The following is a 21,700-nucleotide window of genomic DNA, read 5'->3' on the forward strand; positions in this document are numbered from 1 at the left end:
GGCTGGTTACTGGCCTTTAGTTTTCTTCTCATATGTTTTGTCAAAAACAAAAGTTAAGGAGGTTGTTCCAAGGCTTTACCAGGGTTTTTTTTTTTTTTTTTTTTTTTACCTTTGCTGTAGGGAGGTTTACACAGGGAGATCCATATTAGGTGCTTCAGTGATTAGCTTCTTACAGCACAAGCAGACAAACTAATTTTAACAAACTAACTAACTTCCCACTGATCACAGTCTTTGTGATAAGTTAAGAAGTTTACAAGCTGCTGGCATTTGCTTCATAATTAGCACAGAGATATGCGTTTTTGATCTAAATCTCTGTAAGAAAGCTAATGAAAATATTTCCCAAAATGTCCAACTGTTTTTGTATGAAAGAAATTCTAATCACAAAGTAAAGATTAAAATTAAACACTGGGAGATTGGAAGAGAGATCTAAGATCTCAGACTGGTAGTGTTTTTTAAGGGAGGTTAAGTCTTATCAAGTGAGACCTAACATGGGCATTATCCTGAGCTTCAGTGTGCTTCAAAGGGATAGTTCGGGTTTTTTAAAGTGGGGTCATATAAAGTACATATCTATAGTTGATCTGTTACGTTATATAGAGAAAATTCACACCGCTTTACATCGCCGTCAGACCGCCCTTTCTTTTGGCACTACATTTTCTCAACCGTAGAACCTCTGTATCCCTACACATTAGCGCAACTGGGCCTTGCACTGTATTTCGCTGCTCGCAGAGAATGCGTAGGGATACAGAGGTTTTACGGTTGAGAAAATGGAACATTTGGAACATTTTCTCAACCGTAGAACCTCTGTATCATAGCGAAATACAGTGCTAGGCCCAGTTGCACTAATGCATAGGGTACACTTGAACTGATATAGATTTTTTTAGGTGGGCCTTGTTTTAGGTGCTTAAAATTCGCTTTGCATCTGGACTCCGTTCACTGCAGTACAAAGCTGAGCGTCTGGGCTGGAGCAGCTCTCTGCTTCTCCAAACTGAGGCTGTGCTGATTAGCAATTATGGTAGGGAACAGACCGACTATAGATATGTACTTTATATGACCCCACTTCAAAAAACCTGAACTATCCCTTTAACACTAGTAAACTGCCAGAGGCCGAAAATTTCTTCCTCAGCAGAAACCTATAACACTGGATTAACAGTAAAAAAAAACAGCTGCCATGTATCTAGTCTCATGCAGTGAAAGAAAAACAAACTGTTCAGATTATCCTGTCCACTAAACAAAAATTTTATTATTAGGAATCCAAAATTGTACATATCAGAATTTGATGGGGGTTTCTTTCTATTTAAAATGATCATATAAAAAATCTGTTAAATCTTATGCTTTGTCCTTATACATCTTGAATTATCACTGGAAACATGTTGTGTTCAATCATATTTATATCTATTAGAAAATTAATTTTGTTTTATCCTAAATGAAGCAAATTGTCTGGTTTAATGGAAAGATCATCTTAATTTTTCATAAAATAAAAACTGTAATTTAATCTTTCAAACAGGCTCCAGCTCATTAACACAGGGTGGTCAAGTCACATCCTTCACCTGTGTTTCAGAAATATATGAACATGAAATAAAAAAAATAAAAAAAACGTATTAGTTGCACAATATTCATTCTTAGAACATTATGTTGAGGGCATGTATGGCACCAAATACAACTGATTAAAGAGAATAAGGCACTATGCAGTGTCCTGTTGTAAAGGAAATAAGGTTCCATTATGAGTCCTGGACTCAAACATTTGCTGAAATGAAATTACATATGGAATATGCTCAGGAATCAAAAGTAAAACAACTTACAGTAAATGGCCCCTATAAATAATTATATATCAGTTATATATTATTTCATGACTGTTCCAATGCAATAACCTGTATAATAATAAAGTAGGCTCCATCATTTCATTCACCACTAAAAATCATCTTGGTGTATTATATAAGTCTAATCATATTATTAGCCCTCAATCTAGTAGAAATAGTGGTCATATCCACTTTGCTGTTAGTGTTGTGCACTTGAACTCCCTGTCATATCAGGATCCCTGCAGAGAAGCCATGTACTTCTGGCGGATTTCAAAGTCATCAGCAGGGCGGTTGTAAGCTTTCCACACTGGCTCCCCCACAAACAGCCTCATGGCCTTGGTGTAGTTCTGTAGAAATAGCGTTCAGATCAGTCTGAGCTTGGTTAAGTAAATTTAAGTCAACTTTGCCTCCCCCATGCAAGAATTCATGATCTTACACAGCAATAAAAAAACAGCTTGCATATGGCTAACTGGAAGCTAACGAATGAACTGCTGTTAAAGGGTAAGTCAACCACTTTCACAAATTAAAATGTGTTTACAGGCCTTGGGCATTACAACCACAGATGGGGGAAAAAAAGTAGCAATCAAAGTTGCATTATAGGAAAGAAGGCACCAGGTGTAGAAATGGAGAACAATTTGTGGAACAAAAAAGGATATCTCTGGCTCTGCTCGATATGATAATTTGTTTCTTAACTGACATTAATAACCAACAATGCAACTTAACGACCAAATGACATCATTGGAGGCAATTTAGCCATACATGCAGCTTCCTCTGGAGCCACAAAAGGCTTTAAACTACTTATCACATATGCAGTTGTCCTCCCCAAGACCTTTAAACATTGTAAAGTGTATTATAGGTGGAGTTACACTGAGTTGTCAAAGGCAATTGTGGACCAGCCTGAAGAATAAGGAAAGGTCAAAATGTTAAACTGATTGTACGTGCAAAAACAAAGCTTCAAATGCCAGTGACAACAGCAATGAAAGTGCAAACACTGAACAGTAGTACCACACTGTACACCTAAAAGACAATGGGACGTTTCACACTGCATATCCTAGCCCAGGGCTATCCTTAGCCACAATATACAATACACACAAATTATTAACCCAGTGTTAACCTGAGACTAGGGCCATACATTTCAAACTGGCCTTCTACTGGGCCTGGGTGGAGCACACAACTGCTTTGAAGCTAAACTGAATATTCTACAATGTTGTCTTACTACTCCTTTTATCTGTAGGAGCCCCGCGCTTCATTGATTTTCTTGGGATAACCCCACAGTCAGAGCTAACCCTGCTCTGAAGCAGGGCCAGCAAGCCCTAGGCTAAATTCCACTTTGAACTGTGCCAGTGTGAACACTTTCTTAGCCTGGGGCTAAGCGCAGTGTGAAAAGTGTGAGTATTACTGTAATGTTGTAATTGTAATGCACAAGATATGCATTCCCTGCATTCTGAAATTTACAGTTTGTTTTTTTTGTAGTATGAATACTATTTGATAATGCACATCTGCAGATTATCAGATTATTATCTCAATATTTGCTCTTGTCTTGTAAATGTGCATGTACAGTGTACAAGTAAATATTGTTCTTTTCTGCACCGACAAACACATTTCTCTTCAGACATCATTTAAATTTCATACAATTTAATCCAACATCTACACTCAAGATAACAGCAGCAGCAGCTAACTACTTGTTTCTTTTTTTCAGGAATATGGCTTTATATCTATTACAATTATGTTCATATATGTTACATACAGTCTCATCCACAGTGAAACGGTGGTAGATGCCAGCCGGCAGACTGATCAGGTCCCCCTTTTTCATGGCGATGCGGATCCATCTGTCCTCCTTGTCCCTGATGTCAAAGTAGGCCTGGCCATCCAGGATGTAGCGAATCTCGTCATCCAAATGCAGGTGTTCCTCAAAGAACATCTTCAGCTGACCAACACAAATATAGAGAGACCTGAATAATGCTGGTTTCTTCACTGAATCAAAAACTCACACACTTTTCGGGTTGTAGCTTCCATAATGGTGTCACTGACCTCACCACAGACAAAGAACATTGAGCATTACACTCATATTCAACAGGTCATGATATCTTCTTCTATCTGCTAAACAATATTTCACTCAGTTTCAAATGGTTACCAGTCTTCCCTAAAAAAGTGACAGTTTCTCCGAATATATAAGATGATTTAAAATGTACAGATATTACAGTGCAAAGTGTAAGACTTACCTTTTCTTCATAGTTGTGTAGTTTGTCCATGTGAATAGTGATTATGTCCATATAGGTGTAGCCTTGCTCTCTACGGATCTGCTCCAGCTCAGGGTCTGATTCATAGATATCAGTGTTCAGCTGCAACATAAAGAACAACAGGTCAGTAAATACAGTTATTTAAACAAAGTATGTAGTCATCGATTTGATATGTTGACCGCTAATTTGTGTTTACAGAGGGTTTGTAAATATCATACCTTGACTTTAGCTTCTCAAGAGTACAAATTACCGTTTATCGTGGTCAATCTGACATCTAGGTTAGCTGTTAAGTGGAAAGCAGCTAACGTCTTTCATGTTCATTTTACCTTCCAGTGAAAGACCCCAAGCTTTTTTAATTCGTCCAGTGAAACGGGCTCATTTGGGTTCAGTCTGTGAGGCTTTCTCTGGTCTTCATCAGATGTGTCTATGTACCAGGCCTCCATACTCATCCTGAAATTTACAAATGAACGTTTGTAAAGCAAGTCCTGTGTATACACGCCGACAAATGTTCCACCGGTCCAATACCCATACTTCTATTCTATTTAGTATGCCAAAAGTACCAGGATGTCCCACTACATCCGGTCACATTTAGCAGTAAGCAAGTCAGCGGCTGTGTCTCAATTCAGGGGCTGTATCCTTCGAAGGACCCGGCCTTTACGGGCTCCGAAGGCGAGTCAATGGCTGTGTCCAAATTCAGGGGCAGCATCCTTCAAGGACCCATCCTTCGCCGCCAGCAAAGGCAGGGTCCTTCACAGAGACCTGCAGGCAGCGTCAGCGGCTGTGTCCCAATTCAGGGTCTGCACACTTCGAGTGCGCATTTGAAGTGCGATTACGTCACTATTCCGCGGCGAAGGGTGTCTCAATTCGAAGTGTTCTCGTAATGCAAATTACAAATGCGCACTCCTTTCACCTGTTTTTCGAGTGTGCACCGCTACTTCACTTCGTGGTCTCACATATCCCAAGATTCATCGCGCGCCCGAAGAGAAGAAATAAATAAATAAATAATGGCGACCTCAAGTGGCGCAGATCTCATATTTAAATGTAAGTATTGGGTTTATACTCGGTTTTTACTCCTTTGAACATCCAACGCCAGATATGTTAAACTTCAAGGGACATTAAAACCTCCACATTTCAGTTAAAATACGTTGGTAATGCTCAGCTTGATCCCTTTGGAAGTAAAGCCTTAAAAGCCTTCACTTTCAAACGTAAGACGTTCAGAGGTTGACTTGTATTTTATATCTTATTGTGACTGTGGAGATGTTAGAGATTATCTTTACTTCATGTACATAAATGGACCAAGATGAACAGATTCAGATCAGGCTGTGATCCCTGCTTTATTTCAGACCGTAACACTGTAAAGTCTAGTTAAACATTAGAATTGAATAAAGAGCTAAGTTTAGGATTATCCTCGATAATTAGGATATTATTATCCTCGATGATGATTATATATTTTTTGCTGTGTTAGATCTCTTTTGTCTGTTGATGCAACACAAAACGTCTTTTACATTTCATTGTGTTTTAGGGAGCAAACAGAGAGGAGGAAGAGGAGGAGGAGGATGAAGGAGGACACGAGGCTGCAGAGAGGATGGAGAGGCTCTTCTCTGCTCCAGAGGACAATCCTTACATTATACCTGTTGTTATTTAGTTAATGTATGGGTTCTTTTTATATTATTTGTTCATTTTATATAATTCATTGAATAAAATATTGTTCTATTGTTACACATTGTCTATTCCATTCAGTATTTACAGCTTAAGTACAATTTATAACAGCAAACGGCATCAAGTGCTACTTTTCAGGGACAACAAGGGATTTAACGTTTTCTTTTATTATGAAGGTCTTAACATTTACAACTATTTCCAAATTTACTGCATAAATAACTATTTACAGATTATTATTCACTATTAACAAAAACAATTATTATTGAAAACAATATTAAAACATTAACAGGTGATGTAGAGTAACAGGCTGAGCAGGAGTCCCTGCAGTGCTGCTGGGCTGGATGGTGTCAGTGGGACATCATCTGGGTCGGTACTCAGGGTGTTTGGGGGTCCAGTCTCCTCTGTCCACCACATCGTCCATCAACTGGGTCTGCAGTTCTGACTCCATCCACGGCTGCCATGTCAATTATAATAATAATAATAAATCATTACAACAAACAAAACTATCTACCAAACACTAAATAGGAATAACGCCTTTAAAATTTAAATAAAACCCTACATTTTGATCAGCAGTTTATATGTCGGCATTAACGTAATGTATCTGTATGTTAATTACCCCAAACTGTTAGCTAGCTAATAATGATAATATTGATAACATTACTGTGGGTTCAATAACAGGTTTACCTCTCCATGGTCCTCTCAGCCGGAGATACACCAGAGCCGCTTCTACTCTTCCCCCACAAGCAGGAGGATTAAAAATGAAATCAGGAATTCCTGAAGCTCAAACAGATCTGACAGTCAAACTTTACTCTTCTTGTCACTTTCGAGGACCTGGGCTGCAGAAATAGTGACGTACGAGTAGAGGCGGGAACACCTGGTGACGCAACCAGGAAATGCTGCGAAGGGTAGACCGTCCCATTTCACAACAGGCTGACGCGGCCTGCAGGGCGCACCTAAGTACACTCACTTGGTGAGACCGCAAAGGGCGGGTCCTTGAAGTGTGCAGACCCTGAATTGAGACACGGCTCGTGTATCTGTTTGGCAGCTCAATGCGCACTTAATCAATCATAACTCTGAATTCAAAACTGATTTTCACGCTTTTTTTTTTTTTTTTTTGCTGCAAACGTCATACATGTAGCTATGTTACAGAACACATATCGGCGTATTTTAATAGTCATAGTGGAATTAACAGTAATAGAATATTCAGATATATGATATATGTGATGTATGATAGGTATTTTGCAAACGGTATAAATATAAACACAATAGAAATCATAGTTATCTATATCTATGTATCTCTCTCTCTCTCTCTCTCTGTATATATATATATATATATATATATATATATATATATATATATATATATATATATATATATATATATATATATACATGATAAAATCAGAGAAAATGAAAAAATATATAAATCAGAGTACCAATATAATTCATACTCTTGAGCCATAAACAAAACAAGAGAGACAAAAGGTGTAAACTGCAAAAATTAAACAATTTATTAACCAAATAACTAAACAATACTTATTTTTGTATTTATTTAGAACATTTAAATATTATTTTGAAAAGAAAACAAAAAGCCCCCACAATACTAGACAATCAGTGCAGACAGTTAGACAACATAGACCATAATACAAAAGACAGGAGGGAATATGGCACCATCATGCAAAATAGGACATATACAAAGCAGAAGAGTAATACAAAACAATGACAATTGTATACAGATTGTGCAGACTTTATTGTTCTATCAGTGGTAAGAGACCAAGTGGTTAAGCAGTATGTTATATGTGAGAAAACATAGCATGAAAATACACTTTTACATGTTTTATTTTTTGAACATCACATGTAACGTATCAACATGCTGACATTTTATGTTGCCTTAATCAAGACTTAATATCAAACATTAACATTTTTTTTAACCCTTCTTAGTTCATCCTTACTTTCTACCCTCCTTCTGTCTCTCTCAAAGCATTGAAAAAAAAAAAAATTACCTTAATCAAGGCTTAATATCAACTAACCATATTTTAATATGGTTAGTCACTCATTAACAGGAGAACCTTAAATAACTTTGTATCGAGGACTAACATAGACTTTGTTTCCTTTGAAAGGTTTCTGAAAATCAAGTGGTCGAAATTCCAACAAATCATGAGGAATTCGCACCACTTTGAACTCCTCACTTTTCTCCACAGAAAATGCATGGAAATGGTCATCAAAAAAATCAACATGCACAACATTCACAAATGCTAGAAGTGTGCCTTTGTCTACCTGAGGGAACAGATGAACAATTTCTCCAACGACTGGGTCGTCATATTTCATTTCTGTTACAACAACAGTCCCTGTCCTGTATGTCTGTCCCCACATACTAACGCTATGAGAAACACACATACTCTCTGAAAAGTCACAATCAAGCATTAACCTCAGGTTATCAATCAGTTGTTCACCTTTGGGTAAAGATCTCAGAATAACTGGAAATGCATTTGGAACACACATTTTGTTGCCAAGTGGTTGGCCAAACCTCCAACGATGCATTTGTTGAACCTGGTTTTTGTACGCCAGAGTCTTTGACACATTTTTAAAATTGCACACAACATGTGCCTGTCTTTTGAGTGGGTTGTGCTTCGCCTCGAACCTCATGCACCAAAATCTGGACAATGGCCCAAATTGGACCATCATACTAGGGTAGTGGACCATAAAATGGTGTTTAGGGATGAGTTTTTTTCCTGGATAGAGTTCTTTGAACAGCCTATGGTGGTCTATGATGAGCTGTTTTAAATATACAGCAAGACCTGTGCTTACAACGGGAACAAAAATGATGCTGCATATTTCACGTAACAATATAAACAGTTGCCAGTGTAGACTCTCTGGATTAACCAAGTCTCCAAGAAGAAAAGGTAGGTTCTGTATAAGACACCACATTTGTGCTGCAGTCTGTCTGACAGCAGTCTCAAATGTCCTCAAATTTAGGATGATGCTGGGTTTGTTTTTTTCATTTGAATACCCATAGTCAAAGTTAATTATTCTTTCATTTAACTGTTCCAGGCACAACATTTTTTCATTATAAATGTAGTGTCGGAGTAAAAGTTTTACCTCTAAAGGTGCAACTCCCTCAAGAACATCGTGCATTATGTCAACACCCACATTTTCTGTGACATGAAAATACTTTAAAGTATTCAAACATGAATCCTCTTTTATTCCTGTCATAGATCCATCGTTTAAAGTAACATGCTGCTGGTAATTCTCTCTGTTTCGTCTTTCAAACTAGCCTTCATCAAAAACCATTTGTGACATATTTTTATCAACAAGGCAAAGATTGCAGAACTTGTTAGCAGAAAAGCTTTCCAAATAGCCACACGAAAATGACATGCTAGGTTGTCACCTGTAAACAGGCACACCGTTCCATACAACAAATGCAATTCTCCTTTCATCTCAATCTCGATCCCATGACATTCCAACAATCTTATATCATCCAACAATGGTTCAAATATCTTCCCAAAATTGAATTGAAAAGAAGGCAGAGATGGATATTAGCCAGGCCTGAATTGAATTTGAGTTGCAAGTTTCTTAAAGAGAAATAAACAGCACCCATTTTATGAATTTTGGTTTTTGAACCCAGAGGATTTGTGGTTTCCAGATCGTCAAAATATAGCTGAATCTGAAGGGCACTTGGATGCTTTTGGTACAAGTCATGTCCGGCAAAATGAGCACCATCACAGTAGTCACGCATCTTTCCATCTGTACCCTTATGAGAGTCTAAATATAAGGACTGCATTTTCTCATTACAGAAGATAAATTTCAGTGTCTCAAATATGGAAATATACTGAAAAGTATTAGTCGTTAATGATTGTTTGATTAACCCACCTCTTCTAGTGGTGTCAGCTCTATGGCCTAGGAAGAGCTCTTTTGGCTTCACAAGTGAGAATTCACTTTCAAAATATTTAGTCATTTTATAGGGGTTATCCAAATCATCAAAAACATTTCGAGCACTTTCAAAGTCTTTCATTAATGAGACAACATGCTCATTGTCTTGTGGTACTGACAAAGTTCTCAGCAATGAAGTTGTAGATTGTTGAAGGCTATCTATTGTTCTGTCCAATAGTTCTTTAGTGCAAGTTACACTCCTGTGAACATCACTTAAAGTTGCATTTGAAGCAGAGTACATTTGCGCCACAAAGGTAGCTGCATAGCTACTTAGTGGAGGACCTTTGTATTCAGATGAAGACATGTCTGACTCTTCATCAATAGCCCTGTCAGATACTGCAGTGTCTGGTATGAGAACAGTTTCTTCAGTGTTGGTGGCTGTATTGTGATCTGAAGTGTGGTCAGACAAACTGCTTGTGTCCCCAGATGAATGCTCTCTTGAAAGATGCCTTGAGAATGAATTAAGATTATGATAAGTACGCTGGCAGCCATTTTGACTGCAGACAAGGGTACAGTTCTGACCGTCAGAAAAAGAATGCACTACACGGAGATGCCAGCGAAGTTTCCTGGTCTCACCAAGAACTGGCTTTTTGCATACAGGGCAAAGATACACGCTGTCATTTTTAAGCCAAAGCCTGGAGTTTTCCCAGGAGCTCCAACACTGTGGGCCGTCTCAAAGTCTTTGACACTGGCAAGTCATAAATGTGATCGAAAAAGATGAAAACTGATGCAAGCTGAGCAGGATAGGCAACGTTGCATACCCAGCAAAACTTGAAGAGCTTGTCCAAAGCACAGGTTAAGTTGTCATCATGCAGTGGAATTGTGACTCTGTCGTTTTTGGCAACGATGACATACTGTCGTGCTGTGTTCATCAGATGGCTGATGCAGACAAGCTCTGGCTGGGTCCTTGAAGATCCCTCATTAAAACTGCAAAGGGAGGAGATGCTGGTCCCATGCTGTAAGAAAGAAAAATATACACATTTATTATAGACATCATCCTGAGCTGGAGTCTATTTGTTAGGTGCTTTCATATTGCACACATATACAACATAGCGGCACAAAGTTGATGATGAAAGAAATGGCCGACTTCACACTGCAAAGGGTTGAGGCTGATCCCCTTCCTGACGCAGTTGGTGGAAGTAGGTGGGTTAGAATCTGTAATGTACTGTAGCATACTTGATCTATTTGAAGGACATAAGCACATGGTTTTGTCAAATTATGTTTACACAAAAACTAGGAGCAAAGCATTCATAAAATGTAAATTGTTTACCATCCTTCTGGTCTCCAGCCTGATCAAGTAAGGAGGACACGACTCCCTTCTCCAGAGCAGCAATCTTCCTCAGTTTGGGGATGAATGATGACTCCCACCTCCTTACGAACAGCTCTGCCTTCCCCTCAAACTTTTTAACAAACATCCAGCTGATAGAGGAAACAAGAGGAAATAAGGGAAGGCACATTTAATTGTATAGTGCAGTTTGTCTCAGAGGTCATCAACAGTATCATTACATCCTCTGTCCTTACACTCACATCAACTGAGGAAAATCTCCCAAGAAAACCATTAACAGGGAAAAAACAGGAAAAACCTCAGAGTGGGCAACAGAGGAGAGATCCCTCACCAAGAAAAGGCAGATTTGACATAGATGTTTACACTCAACACAGTTTACAACATGGAATAATATTGATGCACCACTCACAAGAACTGTGTGTTAGTTACACCTTAAAATTCTGCTTTCAAGCTCGATTTACAAGAAAAGCAAAGAACTTTAGAAAAAACAAGCACTTATCAGTGAATACCCAGGATAAGTAAACAAAAGTCTCACCAGACTCGGGATGTTGGAGACTGGGTACTGATCCAATTTCTGCGATGGCTGAGAGCTTTTTCCATCGCAGTCTTTATTGGTCCCATGTTCTCTGGTGATGGCTTCATCCTTTTGATGACGAACAACCATTCACGTAGGTCTTTATCGTCTAATGGCTGCGCTGTAGATGGCTGTGCTAACGCTGCACTACAAGCCCATTTTCTCCTGTGGTAGCGTCGCTGGCCCTCTTCTAGGCTCCGTCTGATATTTCGTAGCCTAATTTCTATGAATCCCGTATGTGACAAAGGGTCATAGAAATGTTCCTATAAAAAAAGTGTACATGTTTCAAGATGAATGAGTACTCACAAGAAATCCAAAGTGTTTGTCATGTAGTGAAGCTACAAAGCAGAAAATTAACAATACTGACTGACCTAAGCCACCATAGATGAAAGAAATGAGAGATCATACTTCGCCACTTTTAAATCAATACTTACAAATCCTTCACCCCCTCCAGAGACCATCACTTTCAGCAAAGGGAAAAGTGTTGTCAACAATTTTGCCAAAAGCAGTTTCTCTGGTCCGGAGGGATAACTGTAGAGCAATAGAAATGATTAAATGACAAGCCCATCACCACTGGACATTTACTTACATATTTCATGTACAGATGATCCAATGGAGTTTTTACATCCACTTGAACACACACCTAAATCAAAAGAACAAAACAGGAAACTAATCTATATCAAAAGAATGAATATCTATAACTTACAATCCATGTTTCAAGGTCACTGACACTTATGTTTACGAGCTTTCTTCTGGTGCTGGTGGACAGTGTCCCTGTCTGCTCATATTCTTTGAGGATGTCTTGACCCTTCTTTTCGATAAGAGATTTGAGCTGTTCAGCCAGGTCCTTCTATAAAACACAACAAATATGCCCCTTAGCAAGTTGGTTGGTGGAGTTATGATGTCATTAAAAGACCACCAATCAAACCTCAAACTGTAGGAAACAATGTGTAAAAAGTGATGATAACATGACATTTCTGTTAGTTTCACTCAACTGCTTATATAAAGATGAATGTAAACAATTTTGACAATAAAGCTAAATAATCACAATCAAGCAATTACTTAATAATTGTGACAGGCCTAATTGGTGATAAACATGGGCAACAATGGACAACAATATACCTTTGACACAACAACCGTTTGGACAATAAAACACCAGTGTTAATGATGCTGATGCTGAAGATTCTGTTCCATTCATGCCAAACACTGCTGCTATTGTGCATGATAGCTTACTGGCATCACTATAGTCACTGGTTGAACCTGTGTTAACCCCATGTCATAAATATATCCATCAAGAAAAAGGTCTATCTATTCATCTGGAATGTTGTGTCAACAGGAATGTACTAAAATTTGCTATCATATGAGATCCCTCAAAATACTCACATTTTCACTGTCAGCATGTGGTGCTGCACACTCCACCAACTCCAAATGGATCACTGTGGATACCTATACTTGGAATCTGTCATAATCCTTAATATCTATGCTACTGTCACAGTCAATGTAGTCTTTGAAGTCACTGTTGTAGTGTAGAAATTCCACCGTGTGAGAAAACTCTGAGTGACTGGCCTGTAAAAGCTGTGATGCACTGTTAACAGAAAACACTTTTTTGTATTTTTCAGTGCCATCTTTGTATACTGAAACGAGCACTTTCTTGACTGTTGGTCCAGGGTCCGGCAGCTGGCTAGGGTCTTCTAGCACCTCCATTTTGACTGGAGAGGAGAAAGAAAGAGAGAAAGACAGAGGGGGGTTAGTGCAAATGTAAGGACAAACTTAATAGTAACATTTTCCCCACATATTTAAAAAAGAGAGTTTAAAATAAGAGGTTAAATACATAAAATTAGATATGTGGGGAAAAAAAAAATATTTGTAGCAGACTAGGGCACAAGCCCCTTTCATGATGGTCATTTTGACATGTCTACAAGGTACACTGATGTTAGCAACAAAATTGATTGTGTGACATAAATGTATGCATTTAAATGTAATATGTAATCAGGGTGGGAAACTAGCACCTGCCACTGGACAAATGTGGGTCAATTTGTGTTGCCGCCCTATTTAGCTTAAACTTCCAAAGACAAATCGACAACAAAATGATCTAATTCATTACAGTGACTTTGTAATAGACTTTACCCGTTTAACTAGCATTTTAAACATTAGCTAGCTCTTCAGGGACCAGCAAACATAACAAGTGCATTAACGTTGAGTCGCATTATGTCTGGTCATGACTTGGCTAAAATTAGCCTGATAGCTTCGTTAGCTATGTAAAGGCCTTAAACTGGCTGGTGCCAATATTAATTAAGTTAACGTGTACATTAACGTTAGCCAAAAAAGAGAGCCTCACTGCCACATTCCCGTCTATAGAGTCTATATTAAAGTCAATTATTAGGTGTGCTCACACAGCTAACGCTAATACATTAGCATTTAGCCACTTTAGCTTTGTGGCTTTCTGGCGCCTGACGTGACTTCGACGTTTATTAGACCGCTTTAACCCTAACGTCACACTCCCTGCTCAGCTCGAGTTTGACTGAAAACATCTCGTCAGCCAACCATTTAACCTAACTACAGCAGGTAAGTCACGTCGTCATTATGACGGTTGGTCAACGGTTCGAAGCGACCGTGAATGTGAACCAGACGCCATCCAAGCATTCCGTTAGAGAAAATAACGGCTGAGGTAACCTGTGACAAAGCGGTGGAAACCTCGATGCAAACAGCAAACTAACGTTAAAAGTCGGGGGAAGTCTAACTTTTGATTTATTGTGCACATTCTAACCTCATACACCTATATTTGAAACATAGAAAACACTGTAAATCATCCAATTTACCTGTCCTTCAGCTGCACCTGTCAGTCCTGCCGTTGGCCCGTTGCTACCTGCTGCACGTAAAATGTCGTTGATGGTAGGGGCGGGCGGCCGGGCGGGTAACTGGGCGGATGACATAGGTGTGTTGTGATTGGCCAATGATGTTAACACATGTCTTTGTGTTGTAGAGGTTACAGCATGCAACACATTATTTGCAGAAATTGACACAACATGTGTTATTTGGCTTTCTACATATTAATTGTGTAAGAAAACAACACATTCTTTCTAAGAGTGTAGACGCCGCATGGGCTGCTGGGGCGCAAGAAATGTGGCCGCCATCTTGGACGGGTCATTCTACTAGAGATGGGATTTATGGCTCTTTGAGGGGAGCCGGATCTTGGTGAGCTGTTCCTTTCGAAGAGCCGTTCAAAAAACTGGCTCATTTGACTGATTTTTAAATTTATTAACTTTTAAGAAGCCAGCCTGGTGGTAACTCATTTTATCTTGGAAATAATCACTGGGAGGTATGATGGGGTGAGATTTGGAACAAAACTGTCCTCCTCCTAATTAAGACCGCTGCAGCTGCTCTGCTCTCCAGAGGCAGGGCAGTTACATGTTTCTGTTTTTGTTTTTTTTTTGTTTTTTTTTTCACGCAAAGGCAACGTGCACAACTCAGGTGGTGTCATGCTACATTTGCATATCTAATAAGCACCGTGCAGCTGGGCTGTGCTCCTCCCCATGTAACTTCTCTGTCCCACTCAGGGGAGGCGCAAAGGAGCACACAGTGATATAAAAAAAAAAAAAAAAAGAACGGTTCCCAGCTGCGACTCGGATCCCATCGTTCATGTTAACGAGCCGTTCAATAGAATCGGTTCGTTCGTGAACGTCACAACACTACATTCTACTCATAGTTGAGCAGCAGAAGCAACAAGATGCCAGAGCACTGTGCAGCATATTCCTGTTCTAATCGGCGGACAATCGAAAACAGGGCTCGAGGGATTACTTTTCACAAGTAGAATTGAACATTACTATTGGTTGTATTTCGTGAATCGAATATTACTGTACTTTATCTATGTCCACCAGCGAGATCGTAGCCAGCTAACGTTAGCTAGGCTATGTTTGTTGCCGGTGTTCACCCGGATGAACTGAGACTTTATAAGTCATATTCCATAGCACTGACTTAACGTTAGACTACAACTGACACAAGAATGCTATTGTAGAAATAAGACAAATGTTACTGGTATTACATTGACCAGCGAATTTTACACAATAGGCACAGACTGTATTAGTCATATGTCATTCACCCTAACAAAAGTAAGATACCTCTTATGTCTCATACCCACCCCACAAAGCAACGCTATGTAGGATACGTGGTCTGCTACTTGTGTCTACAATTTGTTGCCGGTACAGACGCCGGTGCCGCCGCCGCTGCCGTCATTACTGGTACCGGTACCGTTCCGGCGGTCCAGTTGCTGGTAGTGACGTCATCATTGCCGGTGTTATGCCGAGAAGTGCCTGCACGCCGGGATCTGCATGCCGCTCGCAGCATGAGGGAGATGCAGTATTCGGCAGAGCTGGTGTTGAATTTGCCAAGATATGCATCCCTGGCTGTTTAAGACAGACACACTGCTGCATGTATGGAGTCCATGTTCGTATGAATAAACACTCTTAATTACAATTTCTGTAACCTCATAACAGTGTTTATTCATATGAAAATGGACTCCATACATGTAGCAGTGTGTCTGTCTTAATCAGCCAGGGATGCATATCTTGGCAAGTTCAACACCAGCTCTGCCGAATACTGCACCCCCCTCATGCTGCGAGCGGCATGCAGATCCCGGCGTGCAGGCACTTCTCGGCATAACACCCTGTTGGCCCGTACCGAGCAAAGCTCCAGACAGTTGTGACGGCCCTCCTGCTGTGGGTGTGTGTGTGTGTTTTCTTTATGTTTGTCTGTCATCCTGCAGGTTCCTGGTAAGCGGAGTTATAATCAATACCCCTGGGAGCACCTGATCAGTCCTCCCCGGAGTATTTAAGACCTGGCTGTCTTTGAGATGCCCTGTTTTTTTCATCTTTTTAGCTTTTCTGTTTAAGAGCACCATGTGTTTGTTTAGTTGGCCTCGGCCTGTTTATGTTTGGTCCGGAATTTAAGATTCATTTTTTGTATCAGGGGAGAAGTTACAAGTGCTTTCCAGTTTTAAATATCTTGGTGTCATCATAAACTCAACTCTCAGCTTCAAAAAACAAGTTAAACAAGTTGTTGCAAAAACAAAGTTTCACCTAAATAATTTTGTATTTATTCGCAAATATCTCACACCTGAAGCTGCTAAAATGTATTTTCATGCTATGATTTTCTCACATATAACATACTGCTTAACCACTTGGTCTCTTACCAATGACAGAACAATAAAGTCTGCACAATCTGTATACAATTGTCATTGTTTTGTATTACTCTTCTGCTTTGTATATGTCCTATTTTGCATGATGGTGCCATATTCCCTCCTGTCTTTTGTATTATGGTCTATGTTGTCATGTTTTAACTGTCTGCACTGATTTTGTTTTCTTTTCAAAATGATATTTAAATGTTCTAAATAAATACAAAAATAAGTATTGTTTGGTTATTTGGTTAATAAATTGTTTAATTTTGGGGGGCATCTCTCTCTGTCCTGATATGAATTATATTGGTACTCTGATACATATATTTTTTTATTTTCTGATTTTAGTTTATATATATATATATATATATATATATATATATATATATATATACATATATTTATATATATATATATATATAAATAAATAAATATATATATATAAATTATTTATATATATATATATATATATATATATATATATATATATATATATATATATAAATATATAAATTATTTATATATATATATATATATATATATATATATATATGGAGAGAGAGAGAGAGAGAGACACTCAAAAAAATGAAACGTTGACTTTAATTAAATATATTTTGTCAACAGGTTCCACAAAATTGTATTAAGTTAATTACAATTAAATATATAAAGTTATTCTAAATTAATCAAATTGTTTTAGAGTAACATAATGATTGTGAATTGAGCCAAATAAAAACAATTACTTCTGATCAAGAGCTATTTCAGCTTGCCCTAATTAAATCTGTCACGTTATATGAACTTAAAAAATATATTTTCATCCCACATATTTTACATTTGCCCTTTCAACATACATCTTATATGTACAAATGAAAAAATACATTTAAGTTCAATTAATAAAAACATTATACTTCTATCCAGTCAATTCATTTTAAATTAGTTCAACATAATACTAGTTTGTCAACAGGTTCCACACAAATGAATTTGGTACACCCAACATATTTTTGTTAAGTCCTTTATTCACCAATGCATTAAACATTAGCATTTTGGTGCACTTGGTCAGAAAACAACATTATAATGACATTTTTGGCATTGTAACACATACAATTATAACTGCAACTCTTAAACATGCAATTAGTTGACTGACAGATTATCTCTTGTCCCAGTTTTTTTAAAGGGATAGTTCAGGTTTCAGCAGAAAAACAATCTGTAGCCACATCAAATAAGGTCCATCTAAAAAAAATCTATATCATTTTAAGTTTCCACTAAATTTTGAATATTTTGTACATTATGTCGTCAGACATCCCTTTACTTCGGTACTAAATTCTCTAAACCACTGAAAATAATCAAAATATTACAAACACATAGAATGATATAGATTATTTATTTTACATGGCTACAGCGTGCTTTTCTGTTCCCACCTGCAGCTCTAAACTGGGAACGCGCTGACCCCAGTCTATTGCAGGTATACACTGACTATGTACAAGTACTTCATACAATCTCGATTCAAAAAACCCAAACTATACCTTTAATGTAAATATTTTCTGGTTTATTTAGTCCTCTGACAGTAAACTGTCCATCTTTGGATCGTGGACTGTTGGCTGTGACAAAATAAAAAACATAAGGTTTTACACCTTGGTGTATCAAGTCAAATGCCAATCACAGATTCCCAAAGTGACTACCAATAAGAAAAAATGGACAGATTCATCATTAATAAAAATAACCATTTTTGCATCCATCCAAATAAACTCAGTTGGCAACGTTATGGTACGTGACAGTCCATGAACATCTGTAAACTGCCTTTATGCAGCATAACACATACAAAATGGAACAAAAAACATCCTTTTGACTATATTTTGGTCTAACATGACAGGCTTGGTGTTTTAAAAAAAAAAAATCAAACAGCATAATGGTCAAAAAATCTAACAACACACTTGCTGCTGTCAACATTGGCCTTTCAATTCACTTCTCAATTCTTGTAGCTTGGAACTTATTCTTTCTTTCTATTCTACTTTTATTCAGTTTTGGTCCAAAATAGAATTGTGCCTATTAAGCACAACATTCAGTATACAAATCAATGGTTGACTCATTCAAACAGTTTGTTTTTGAGCATCTGTACCTTTATTGAGAGTCTTGAAATATCCAGATGAAGAAAGATCTTCTGAAGCACTTCAAAGAAGGCTTTCAGTTCTTGAGGATAACTGAGGTTCAGTGCATATATTACACCCATCAAGAGTGCACATGCAGTGGCAATGTCTCCCAAGTCATGTAGAACTTCAACACCCTCGATCACGATTCCATTGGCATCACCTCCCTCAACAGTGATGCTGTAGATGCCATGGAGCATTTGTTCAACATCCCTCTGAGTATTAGGAACGGTATCCTTTACATGGGAGAGAAAGACATGACAAAAAAAACTATAAAATCACAAACAGATTTTGCAGAATTGAATAGCATTATTTAAAGCAAAACTCTCGCCAAAAAGCAACTGAGGCTTTATTTGGGATGAATATGAGTCAAACCTTAGTGTAAAAGCATAATTAGGACAAAAGAGGCACTTTTAAGATTTACCGTAGTTTCGGTTTTGCGCACGTTAATTTTGAACGGGAGTGCATGGGGCAGGACATGCTAAGCACCAAAATCTCTATTTTTAGAACACTAAGAAGGCTCGACACAATATGACACTTTGCTGGTAGCATCACCAGGGTCTCTACTCATGAACACGAGCATTGAGAACATTGTTTGTGTACACAGAGTTTACTAAAAAGAAGGTTTTTGAACAACTCACGTTAGCAGTCGCAACTCCAGCATGCTGCCGTCATGGAAGACAAAAAGTGTCGATTCCCGAGTACAACCTGACAGGCAGGCTTGAGGTGCGGGACGTGAAGGTCTATCTCTCCTGCCTAAATAAATATTATCAGGTTCTCAATAGTATTTCAATTCGGGGGAGCGTGAAAAATTTCTGTCTTCTAGGGGGGCATGACAAAAAATAATTGAGAACCACTGAGAAGCATTGTAAAAAAGAAAACGTTTGTTTGGAAATATAGTACAAATAAAACTGTTAAAATACTTACATATAATGATATGGCCAATCATGTACTCAAAAGTAGACACAAGGTTGGACAGCAGCTAAGGTATCTCCTTCACTTGCAAACGGAAGAGGATGCAATTAGATACTGAAAATTCAGAGAAGTAAAAAAGAGACACTTATTTTTAGTCAATATTTTTAAATCAGGCTTGTCCTTTACAGGGTCACGCAGGGCTGGAATCGATCCCAGCTGACATTAGATGAAACGCAGAGTATACCCTGGACAGTTCATCACATGGCTGACCCATAGAGACAAACACACATTCAGGCCTATGGAAAGTTTAGAGTCACCAATTAACCTGAACGTGTTTGGAGTGTAAGGAAGCCGTAGCACCCGGAGAAGGCACATGCCGACGCGGGGAAAACATGCAAACTCGGCACAAAATGGCTCCAGACACAGAATAGCTCCAATCAGCTGGCGGGTTCAGAGACCAAACCTTCTTGCTGTGAGGCGACAGAGCTAACCATAGACATATATATATGTATATATGTCTATGGAGCTAACCACTGCACATCGTGCTGCATTTGATGTTTAGTAGCCAGGCTTGGGGAGTAACGGACTACATGTAACGGCGTTACGTAATTAGGATACAAAAAAACAGTAACTGTATTCCGTTGCAGTTACAGAAAAAAAAGACGTAATCAGATTACAGATACATTTGGAAAAAAATTGGGATTATTAGTTGGATTACAATTAAAATATATGATAATAAATGCTGAATAAATGTGAATGAATGAATGAATCTAACACTTGCAAATGCGGCAATGCCGTATGCACGCGTGCACACATTAATACACTTCAGACAAGTCAGTCACAACGACGCTCTGCTCTCAAGTGAAGCCAGACGGCTCATTATGGACTCGAGCGCTAGAGAAAAAAAATGCTTTCACTGCGTGGAAATTTCGCCATTACTTTGTTTCTAAAGAAGTAAGAGGGAACAACATCACTGTACAGTGCAAGCTGTGAATCCCAGCTGTGCACACACTGTGATTGTCCAAGGACTCCACATCCAATTTAAAGAAACATTTAATGGTAAGCGAAACTGCGAACGTTAGCTAGCTACACAGAAATTCTGTTAGCTAAAGTTAACATTAGTTAGCCTGTTAACCAGACTCGGACTGTCATTGTTTCAACTACTACTACTGCTGTTGCTGCTACTAGGTATTACTACTGGGTCTGTGGGTGGTGCTGCTGCTGGTGACCGGGATGGTACGTGTTTAGGATTTTTGGTAGTTTTGAAGTCTCGTTTTGGTTCGCTCCCGTTTGCCCTGTTAAAATTAAGACATTACATTGTTAAATCAAACTCAACACTCTCTGTGTCCGTCTCAAATTTAAAGTCCTCCAGCATAAATAGCTTAGTAGGCTTTTATTGTGAAACATTTGCACGGACTTCATCGTGGAAATCTTGTTGACTTTCGAGGGCCCCATAGGCACTTGAAATGTAGCTACTGCCACCTTGTGAGGCTTGTACGTTACAAAATTGCCTGAAACACCTGCAGTGACTGAAATGGGTCACTAACACTTAGATCACAACAAGGTATTTAAATAGCATGATTATATTAGGAAATTGTATGGGTAATTTTGGGGGACAAATAAGTGACACAGATCCTATATGTGGGGGTGTTTTACTACTGCTATTACTAGAAATAGGCCTAGTAGTTACAATAACACTAATAATAACTGTTACCATTATTATTATTATTATTATTATTATTATTGTAATATGTCATGTCATTCTTGAATACAGCTGAATAGTCAATTAATAAAACTGAATAAATCTAACATACCCTACAATTAATTACATTTTTAATTTGCTTTATGTGTTCCTCAGAGGAAGTCTTTAATTGCATGTGCATTGAGGTAATCCAAAAGTAACTTAAAGTAATCAAGTTACATTACTTTAATATTGTGGTACTTGGATTACGTTACTGACTACATTTTTTAACAGGTAATTAGTAACTGT

At 38.3% G+C, this 21,700-nt stretch overlaps 2 protein-coding genes and 1 long non-coding RNA gene across 4 annotated transcripts; all 3 read right to left on the reverse strand.

Moving 5' to 3' along the window:
• Positions 1-1,212: 1,212 nt before the first annotated feature.
• Positions 1,213-4,616, reverse strand: adi1 (acireductone dioxygenase 1). Its single transcript, XM_030443731.1, has 4 exons — positions 4,363-4,616; positions 4,019-4,138; positions 3,544-3,723; positions 1,213-2,143 (listed from the first exon to the last, which is right to left on the reverse strand). Exons 1-4 carry the CDS (start codon positions 4,483-4,485, stop codon positions 2,027-2,029), a joined length of 540 nt encoding a protein of 179 aa, XP_030299591.1. The 5' UTR covers positions 4,486-4,616; the 3' UTR covers positions 1,213-2,026.
• Positions 4,617-7,292: 2,676 nt separating this feature from the next.
• On the reverse strand, positions 7,293-13,285 carry LOC115597434 (uncharacterized). The gene is made up of 7 exons (XM_030443318.1): positions 12,868-13,285; positions 12,191-12,334; positions 11,919-12,015; positions 11,446-11,747; positions 10,896-11,044; positions 10,713-10,806; positions 7,293-10,581 (listed from the first exon to the last, which is right to left on the reverse strand). Exons 3-7 carry the CDS (start codon positions 11,943-11,945, stop codon positions 10,497-10,499), a joined length of 657 nt encoding a protein of 218 aa, XP_030299178.1. The 5' UTR covers positions 11,946-12,015; positions 12,191-12,334; positions 12,868-13,285; the 3' UTR covers positions 7,293-10,496.
• Positions 13,286-17,649: 4,364 nt separating this feature from the next.
• Positions 17,650-20,264, reverse strand: LOC115597325 (uncharacterized). Of its 2 annotated transcripts, XR_003987068.1 has the most exons (3): positions 19,723-20,264; positions 19,437-19,551; positions 17,650-19,031 (listed from the first exon to the last, which is right to left on the reverse strand). It is a non-coding gene; the product is annotated as an uncharacterized LOC115597325 (long non-coding RNA). The 2 variants fall into 2 exon arrangements; XR_003987067.1 differs by having other exon boundaries at positions 19,437-20,264.
• Positions 20,265-21,700: the final 1,436 nt, after the last annotated feature.

The sequence above is a fragment of the Sparus aurata genome, chromosome 16 (assembly GCF_900880675.1).
Source record: "Sparus aurata chromosome 16, fSpaAur1.1, whole genome shotgun sequence".
NCBI classification, from domain to species: Eukaryota; Metazoa; Chordata; class Actinopteri; order Spariformes; family Sparidae; genus Sparus; species Sparus aurata.

Bases quoted from the DNA above. Each gene is read 5' to 3' on its own strand.
- adi1 (XM_030443731.1), bottom strand. From the start codon at position 4,485: ATGAGTATGGAGGCCTGGTACATAGACACATCTGATGAAGACCAGAGA. The intron at 4,139-4,362 runs GTAAAATGAACA...TTTATGTTGCAG, and splicing joins TTGGGGTCTTTCACTGGAAG to CTGAACACTGATATCTATGA. The intron at 2,144-3,543 runs GTATGTAACATA...CTATTTCTACAG, and splicing joins GTTTCACTGTGGATGAGACT to AACTACACCAAGGCCATGAG.
- LOC115597434 (XM_030443318.1), bottom strand. From the start codon at position 11,945: ATGGTCTCTGGAGGGGGTGAAGGATTT. The intron at 10,807-10,895 runs GTAAACAATTTA...TCCTTCAAATAG, and splicing joins GGCTGGAGACCAGAAGGATG to ATCAAGTATGCTACAGTACA. The intron at 10,582-10,712 runs GTCGGCCATTTC...TCTTTCTTACAG, and splicing joins TCAACCCTTTGCAGTGTGAA to CATGGGACCAGCATCTCCTC.